This window comes from Bos javanicus, chromosome 18 (genome assembly GCF_032452875.1).
Source record: "Bos javanicus breed banteng chromosome 18, ARS-OSU_banteng_1.0, whole genome shotgun sequence".
Lineage (NCBI taxonomy): Eukaryota > Metazoa > Chordata > Mammalia > Artiodactyla > Bovidae > Bos > Bos javanicus.
The window spans coordinates 36,444,116-36,453,549 of NC_083885.1; the positions used below are offsets into that span (position 1 = coordinate 36,444,116).

A 9,434-nucleotide genomic window follows, 5' to 3' on the forward strand; every position below is an offset into this window, starting at 1 on the left:
ATCCTTCTTTGGACCGAACTTCCTCAGTAATGTTCAGATTATCTGCCTCCATCCTGCTTCCCCAGTTTACTTTGTTTCCTGCCTATTATCCCAGGGAGACCTCAGAGCTGGGCTGTTCTCTGCTTGCCCAGAAGAGCCCTTGCTGGTGCTCTCAGCTCTGTGCAGGGTGCGCACTGTGTTTCCGACCACCAGAACTCAACTCTGGCCCCGATCCCATGCTCAGGCTGCATCAGTCCTGTTTCCCCTCTCTTACAGCCCTCCCCTTGTCTTCTGACTCTCCTCCATTTATTCATCTTCCTGACTGCTTCTTCTTTGGCTCCTGCTCTCTATTTTTCATTTTCAGAGCTGAGCCTTTCCCCTTATTTTCTTAGCCTCTGGGTGGTAAATCCAATTACCTCAATGTCAGAATAATAGTACCACTGACACTTTGAATTATTGATCACCACACTGTGATAGCAAAGTACCCTCACCTGCATTATCTCTTTTGCTCTCACAGTAAACTTGTAAGGTAGGCAATATATGTGCTTATGTCCCCCACTCCTAGTAGTGAAAGTAATAACCACTTGGAGAGGCAGGATAGTCTAGTGGTTAATAAAGAGCATTGACTCAAATCCAGACAGCCAGGGTGTGAATCCTGCCTCCTTCTGTCACCAGCTGTGTGGACAAATTGGAGATAATAGTACCTCTCTCGTGGTGTTGTGAGGATTCAGTGAGTTACTAGAGATAAATTGCCTGGAACCACATCTGGCACATAATAGATATTATGTGGAGATTAGCTGTTGTTATCACATGTTCATTCATTCTTATGTTCGTCAAAGATTCTTACCTGCCAGGCTCTGCTTGCGGTCTCAGTGATGCAAGAGCAGCAAGATGGACACAATCTGGCCTCAGAGCTGTCTCAGTATTTTTAAAAATATTTATTTATTTGGCTGCGCCTGGTCTTAGTTGGACAGCACATGGGATCTTCAGTCTTCGTTGCAACATGCAGAAACTTTAGTTGCGACAAGCGGGATCTAGTTCCCTGACTGTGGATGGAACCTGGGCCGCCTGCATTGGGAACTCAGAGTCTTAGTCACTGGATCACCAGGGAAGTCCCGAGATCACAGTATTAGTGCCACCTGTGCAGCTGCCACCACGTGCAAATCCTTGCGCTTGGATCTTTACAAATAGCAATTCTCACAACAGCTTTAAAAGGAGGCAGTGTTATTCCCATCCTGAGAGGAAATCTTTGGTGTTCCAAAAGCCCAAGTGGTTTGCTCAGGATTCCCTAGCTGGTAATTGGGGTGCCAGGATTCACTTCGCTGAGTTCACCTGCCAGCAGACCATTAGGTTCGACTCTGCATGTCTGTCTCCCCCAGTCAGTGGTGAGCTCCTGAGGGTTGGAGCTGGCCCTCAGCACCCAGCTTGCTGAGCTCAGTCTCCTGCACACATTCGGGAAATGTTGGCCAGCTTGTGCTCTCTTGTGGATGCTTGACTCTGTCCCATAACTAGTCTCTTCTGATCTCGCTCATTTCCCTCAGACATCAAGCTGACCTTGGTTCTTGGTTTTAATTTATTTGGCTGCACCAGGTCTTAGTTGCAGCATGTGGGATCTTTAATCTTAGTTTTGGTATGCAGAATCTTTAGTTGTGGCATTCAAACCCTTAATTGTGGCAAGTAGATTCTAGTTCCTTCACCAGCTGTCGACCCTGGGTCCTCTGCATTGGGAGCATGCAGTCTTAGCCACTGGACACCAGGGAAGTCCCCAAACATTGGTTTTAACATGGAAGCACAGGGGTCAAGATGAGGATTCTCAGAGGTTGACCTGACTTCCTCATGCCACACCTGATGCTTATTTCAGCCTGTCTTTAAACGTAGTTGGATTCTGGGGTCGCCTCGTCTTCTGGGCCCCAGTCAGAAAATTTTTTTGTCTGCAAGGTCAGTATCCAGCCACCAACTCCAGTTCACTTATTTCTCATGTCAGATCCTGCCTTTTATTTCAATGTCTGACTTCCCTGTTCTTTGTCTGCTTTTGTCTTTGTGCTCAGCACTTATTTCTTAACCACAAAAGGAATCACAATTCTTCTAGCTCTATAGAAGACTGAATTTCTAAATACAGTTAGTGTGTGCTAGCATTTAAGTTTTTAATCCTTTCATATTTAGTAATCCATTTTTTCCTTAAATATTACAAAAATATAGATGGAAAGTCCTCCTCTAGATTACGCTTTCTGGAATTCTTATTTCTGTAAATGTCTCATCTGTGGCCATTTGTATGTCTTACTGATCTCACATAATAATACAAAAGAATAGTAATTTCACTTACTTTAGTTTCATTTGTAAAATCACCTGGAAGTGTGACTTTTAAAATAATTTTTAAATGTAAATGAATACTAATTGCTAAATGTATTTACTCATGGAGTTTGTGTTAGGTAATTTGACTAGAGACTTTTTTCCTTCCTGTTTCCCAGATATTCTGGGTTGTGGTTATATTGTCTTTATAATCAAATATATAAATAAGCTTAGAAATTAAAGTGAAGAAAGCAATTCGCCATGTATTTCTTCTTTTGATCTTAACACAGAGATATAACCACCACTCTGGGCGTGTTTGGGGTCAAGCTCATTGAAAGAGTCAAACAGTTTTCCTGGTTTTCCATTGAAAAGGCACCTGTGCGCCCAAGGCAGTCTTTTGCTCACACAGTCCCTTTTCAGAGGGTCGTGCCTCATCTGGCTTTTCTAAGCCATGTCTAACCCTGAAGACTGCCTGTGTCCCTGAAGCATCAGCTTTGTGCGCTCCAGGGAACTGGCCCCTGCAAGGGCGAGGGTGGAGGGGGGAGAGGAATTGTGTGTGTTGCACCCACACTCTACATTCTTTTCTAAAAACCACCTGAACCCCATCCCTTTCCAAAGAGCTTTTAGACTAGGAATCCGAGTACTTCTTGAAGCCATCCCTGACCCACCCTACTCACACCCTCCACCACCTCTCCCTAGAGTCCTGGGGCCTTGCTGCGTGGGGCGATGAGAGCAGGTGTGTTGAACTCTTAATGAGAGGTTTCCTCTGTGGGATTGCCTATATCCTGCCCACCACAGAGGCTCCTGTGAGTAACTTTACCTTTGAACTCTCCTTGTATTCAGCCCCTGATCCACGGGATTTGGTGACAATCCCTGGCTGGCGGAAAGCTTTGATCCTTGGGGAGTCCGGAGGAAGTCCTGTGATGTGTGGGATCCTCAGCGCTATAGGGATTGGGGAGAAGTCTCAGGGCGGGTTGCTGAGACAGACCCATTAATTAAGAAGGAGCCTTTTTCCTAACACTCAGTTACCTAAAAAAGGAGATCCGGTAACTGATAACAAAGGACTCAGCACCCCTCAAGTATGAAGTGGTGTTTGCACAAGCATTATTGTTGTTTTAAGGACACAGCAGTGCCAAGAAAAAATTCCTACCCACACCAGGAAAGAAAAAGCACCCTAGCGACCAGAATGCCTTACAACTCTCCTTTTTAACAAAGAAAAGCTCATCTTACTTTGTTTTTGTCTTCTTTTTAAAAATTGGAATACAATTGCTTTACCGTGTTGTTTTCGTTTTCTCCTGTACAGTGAAGTAAATCAGCCGTATGCATACATATATGCCCTCCCTCCTGGACTTCCCTCCCACTCTCCCCATCACACCCCTTTAGGTCATGACAAAGCAATGAGCTGAGCTCCCTGTGCTGTACCACAGCTTCCCACTATCTGTTTTACACATGGTCATGTATATATGTCAATCCAAATCTCCCATTAGGAGGCTCTAGCAAAAAATTTTTAAGATATTTCTGACTAGGTGAAAGAAGAAAAAGAGATGACCTTATAATAAACAATGGGAACACTAGAATTTCTGTATAAGAGACACTGGGCTATAATCCATTAAAGAGCGTGTTGGGAGATTTGTCTTTAAGCTTTATTCACAAACAGGCATGCTGGTTTGCTTAGACTCTGCATTTATTTGAGGTGGTTTGAGGGTGAGGGGACAGACAGTAAAACTTCCCCTGGCCACTCTGTGGTGCCACCCATTGGCTACAAATAAAAGTCAGAGCGAAGGCCTTTTCGCATGGCAGGGAAATGTTCCTCCTCACCTCCACAGGCAGAAACCACTTCCTTTGCTTCCGTGGAATCACGTACACTTATCTCTTAGACTGAGGATCACACCGTCCAGTGTGCGTGTCTGCCTCCCTGCTGGGCTATAGCTGCTGGAGGGTGGGGTTTGTACATTATTCACCTTTTATCACCAGCACACTGCCTGGGCTCGAAGTAGGCCCTCAATAACGATTATTGAATGAGTGAGTAAGCATGAGGCAATCGCTGCAGGGAGTCATCCTCTTTCCAGAATCGTCTCTCCTTTTCACACTGGCAGCCCTGGGGAGGGAGAAAGCTAGGTTATGAGAGGGCAGCAAGCAATAGTGCCAGAGTCAGACACCGACCTGCGCCTCATGACCCAGCAGCTCCGGACAACATGGAGACAACTGCACAGCAGAGGTGCGGTGCCATCTTTGTGGACTTTGCCTGTAGGATTCAGGCATTTAATGCCGAGACATTGGGCAAAGAGCAGAGAGAGTTGTCTGTAGGGCCAAGTGCGTAATATGTGGGGCCCAGTGCAAAATGAAAATGCAGGGTCACTTGTTTAAAAAAAAAAAAACAAGGAGAAAGTACCATTCAGGGTTTTTAAATATCAAGTTGTTTTCCTTTCTTCCACAGTCTCTCTGTCCTTTGACTTGTCAAGGTGTTTATTATTTGCTGTTAACACTGTTCTTTTTTCTTTTTTTTTTTTAACACTGTTCTAAGTTGAGACCCTTTTATGTGTTAGACCATTAGCATGGATTTTACTGAACATCTTTATATTGTGTGATGCCAATTTCAAATGTTTAACTCATTTAAACCCACACATGTTTAACTTATATGTGGGATCACCAAAATTATACAGTTTGTATTCTGTAGCTGGTACATGCATATGTACCAGCTACATATGCATAACAGTGCATATGTAGCAGAACAGTGGAAAGTCTGCACAAAATTAACTGGTTTTATTTCACATCTTGATACATGCTCATCTTACCAACACCCTTTATCTTCAGTTTACTGATGGATAAGAAAAAGGTGAAAGAACAAGAACAAGAACTGTGTTTCCTTCTGTGTCATTTTCAGCATAGATGGCTGGCTAACACGGGGAATCCACGCAGAGGATATGATGGATTCCTTCCTCATCCATGTTTCTTGGAAAGTCGTCGCCTGCTTACTATGTTTAAAGCGAGTGGTGGTTTCCACGAAAGTGTGGCCTGTGCAGGCTTTCAGTGCCTTCACTTTTCAGTCATGAATGTAACAGATGCCCTCCCCTGGTAGAGGCTTCAGGACTAGCTGAACTCCCACGTGTCGTAGGTGCATCAGAGCTGAGCTCATGCAGCACCAGCAGGAATGGGGGACACACACATGGGGCAGATCTCCTCTGCTCACTCTCAGGTTCCTGTGTCCTTTTGAACTTCACTTATAAAATCAAGCTCAAATATGCAATTATTAAGTATCAGGTTGCAGCAGCAGACCATTAAACCAGGCACGGGGCCCTCTTGATCATGGGACCCTGTGTGGCTGCACAGGTCACACACCTGTGAATCAGGCCTGGTTTCATGACACTGTTTCAGTGGATGTTCTCAGAATTTTTAGCTTTTACCAAGTGACAGACTGGCCAGGAATAGCATACATGTGTGCCTTCTCTCATTTATAAATAGTTTTTAGATACTTGCCATGTGCCAGTCATTTTATGAGACACTGTGATTACACCACAGTGTACAAGGCAAGACATGGCATCAGCATCAGTAGTACCTGTGAGCTAGTGAGGAAAATACATTTTTAGTTACACAGTGAGTGTTTAAATTCCAAGTGTGAGAGAGGCTACAGACGCAACTCTAGAAGGCTTACCTAGGTGGGAGCTAGGATGTGGCATTTCAGGCTGAGGGTGAGGAGGACTTGTAGTTGAAGAGAGAGCAACGGTGGTCTCCCAGGCTGAGGGAACAGCATAAGCAAAGGCCTTGAGCTGGGGAGGGGCTTTGCTCAGACAAGGAAAGAAGAAGGCCTTCACAGCTGGAGCCCAGGGACAAGAGGGAGACCAGCAGGTGGCCTAGGGAGCTGGTTTTGTGTCCCCCACCCCTTACCTACCTCCTTCCACTCTCCAGTGCCCATGCTGTTCGACAATATCAAATGATGGAGAGGGCTCTGTTTCTATTCTTTTGTTTTCTTTTCATTAATTTATTTATTTGACTGTCCTGGATCTTCAGTTGCAGCATAAGGAATCTTTTTTTGTTGTTGTTGGAGTATGTAGGATCTTTAGTTGAGGCATGCGAACTCTTAGTTGGAACATAAGGGATCTATTTCCCTGACCAGGGATTGAACCCAGGCCCCCTGCATTGGCAGCATGGAATCTTGGCCATCGGACCACCAGGGAAGTCCCTCATCCTCTGTTCTTTAGCAAGTTCAAGATTTGTGATGCTACATGCTTAGTGTACTTGGGTGGAATGTTCAGGGGATCGTGGGGTCAGATGTAAGTGTACTAGCTACCCACTGAATTAACCATTTCCCATCATTTTTGTTCACCATTTCCAATTCACTTCCTATTCCTAAAATATGACCTCTGTTTCCTCGAACCTCTTTTCACACACTTTCTGCTCTCAGGAACTTTCCATGTTCCGTTCTATATTGTCTTCGTTTACCGCCAGAGGGTAAGCAGACTCACCACCAGAGGGTAAGCTTTTAAAAGCAGGTTCTGTGTCTCCTTTACCTATTAAATAGCCTTAGGAAAATCTTTGTCTAGTAGTTAATCCAGTTCAAAAAAGGACTATTTATTTTTAATAGATTTTATATTCATAAAATACAATATTAAACTGGCACAAAAGGGTATGTAATCCCCCACATCTCTCTCCAGTTTCCCTTGCTGGAGGCAACCAGTATTTTGCAGAGATAATCTGTGTCTATTGTATATAAACTGTTATATATATATTTATTACATGGTTTTTATGAAAAGCCATAGAAGCGAAAGAATGAAAGAATTTCTCCATTCTCCTATTCCTTTTTTTTTATCTATTAGAAAGATGCAAATTTAAAACAGCAAGGTGCTATTTTCCATTAATAAAGAGTTTGCAATACTTATGAGAATATGGGGAAATAGGAGTTTTCAAAGTGATAGGTAAAAATATAAATTATTACAACCTCTCTGGCCAGCTATCAAGATTTTTACTGCACATTACCCTTTGACCTTGTAATTCCATTTCTGGATATTTGTCCTGCAAATATACTTGTGCATGTCTGCAGATTAGGTATCAGAATGTTTATTGCAGTAATTTTTGTAATAGGAAAAGATCTTCAAAATACATTGGGTGGAGTGGGAATCATGGTACTTAGCAGTGTAGCATATAATTCTGTGCTTTAAAAAGGGGAAGGGAAAAAAAGGCAGATATGCTTATAAACACCTAGAATATTTTGCACAATTAAGAATGATATCCTCTTAGAAGAGAAATTAGGAGTCTTGGTAGAAGAGAGACTTATTTTTTAATATGGTCTTCTTTATACTGTATTACCTCTTCAATAAAAATAAACAGGTAAGAACACAGACTCTGAAAGTTTAAAAACTGGTTCCTCCTTTCTTTAGCCAAATGATGTTGGGAGTTTACTTAACCCTCTAATCAACTCTTATTTCTTCATCTGTAAAGTGGGGCTAAAAACTTCCCTTTATACGACTGGCATAAAAATTAGATAATATAAAGAAAATATCTAGTATAGTACCTGAACCAAAAAATGTAGCTTTTGAGGCAGAGAGTCCTAGACCAGAAGTAACTTTGCAAGTAGCTGCAGACAAGATATGTGACCCACTAGTGACCTGGACTCTTCAGTCCTTCGTTTGACCAAATGATCCCTAAGTTCCCTTATACTGAGTTTCCCTGCTGTCTTGCTAGAAGAACCCATTTCTTGCTAGAAGTTCTGACTTCCAAGCCAGGAGGATTGGGGAAAAAATTAGAAGCTTCTAGCAGGAGGTGCTTTGTTCTTTGGCACCTTCCCAGTTCCATATGAGACCATCAGATTAGAGTATTGGACAAGAAGAAATGGGTCTGACTGTGTTTGTGAAGTCCTATCTTGTTTCCCATTGCAGTGTTGGAGTTGAAAAAAAGTTACAGAGTGGCTGAGAGAATTGTACCAAAATGAAACTGGTGGAAAAATTTTAAAGGAGTGGCAAGGGAAAGCATGGTTGCCAAAGAATAGCCTCCTGGTTTCATAAGCTAGATGCCAGTTCTGTGGGTATCACAGAGGGCTTTGTGGGAGTTAGTGGGGGAGGATGCCAGGAACACCTGCATTGGGCAGTACTGCCTGCCTGTGGTCCTGAGGTTGGTGCCATGCTTTGGGACTGAAGGAAGGGGTCTGGAATCTCTACTTGGGTCAGGGGCTAAAAGGCAACCACAAAGGCCAGCGTAGTAAGGGGTTAAGAGTGCGTGAGAAACCCAAAGGGAAGCCTATCTCAATACAGCTGCCCCACTCCCATCTCCCACCTGAGAGGACCACGTTTTATCTTCTTAAAGGAGCCTGTGGGTTTCCTCCCAGAATACCTCAGATAGGAGAAGGCACTTAGGTCACTCAGAGAAAATTTGGCACAGTAGACAGATGGCCTTGACTCTGTCTCTCTCGTCCAGGTGCTGAGGGACGTCCTCAAGGATCTCTACCACCTGCTGAAGCACGTGGTGTGTTTGGAGCCCGATGATGTGGCCAGGCTTCATGCCCAGCTAGCCCTGGAAGAGCTGGATGGGATCATGAGAAACTTCCTGTTTCCGCCACAGAAGCTGGAGAAAAAGATCACTGTCTTGCCATAGACCAGCCTTGAAGGACTTGGAGGAGGCAGAGGGACCAAGCATCCTGAGCAGTGTCCAGGCCTTCCAGCAGATGGCCCCACTGCCCCTTTGGAGCTGGCAATATGGCTGCCCCTGGAGGTGGCTTTCTGTCTCTGGTCACGTGTGTCTTCAGGCGGACCTTCCTGTATCATCTGTTTAGTCACACTGCATCCAGCTTAAAGTGTGTACTCATGGAAGAGATTACAGGTCTCATTGATCTGAACATTTTTCACTGTCCTGTAGCATTCAGAGAAGGACATCTACTTGATGGAAGTATCTGTTCAACACAACCGATGGAGTTTGGTTAATTAACCATTCTCTTATGACTTCAGTATAGAAGAGGTTGACCACTCACCTATCACATACCTGATATTCTTCCCTGCTGATGGTCCCTTTTGTGATGAGGAGCAGCCAGGGCTTGTCATCCTTGGCTGCTCAGGAGGCATTTCAGAGGATGGAGATGCAGTTGGTGGTAGGGAGGGAAAGGAATTTGTTACCAAAACGTGCAAAAATGGAATAAAATAAACTCAGCTGGAAAGAATAACAGGTCTGAATCTGGTCCT

The 9,434-nt window shown here is 44.0% G+C and overlaps 1 protein-coding gene across 2 annotated transcripts in view; it reads left to right on the forward strand.

Moving 5' to 3' along the window:
• Positions 1-9,415, forward strand: part of TANGO6 (transport and golgi organization 6 homolog) — a 184,537-nt gene extending 175,122 nt beyond the window's left edge. For both annotated transcript variants that reach the window (XM_061387714.1, XM_061387715.1), the window contains exon 18: positions 8,677-9,415. In XM_061387714.1, coding sequence (XP_061243698.1) covers positions 8,677-8,853 — 177 coding nt within the window. In that variant the 3' untranslated portion in view covers positions 8,854-9,415. The remainder of the gene's footprint in view (positions 1-8,676) is intronic.
• Positions 9,416-9,434: the final 19 nt, after the last annotated feature.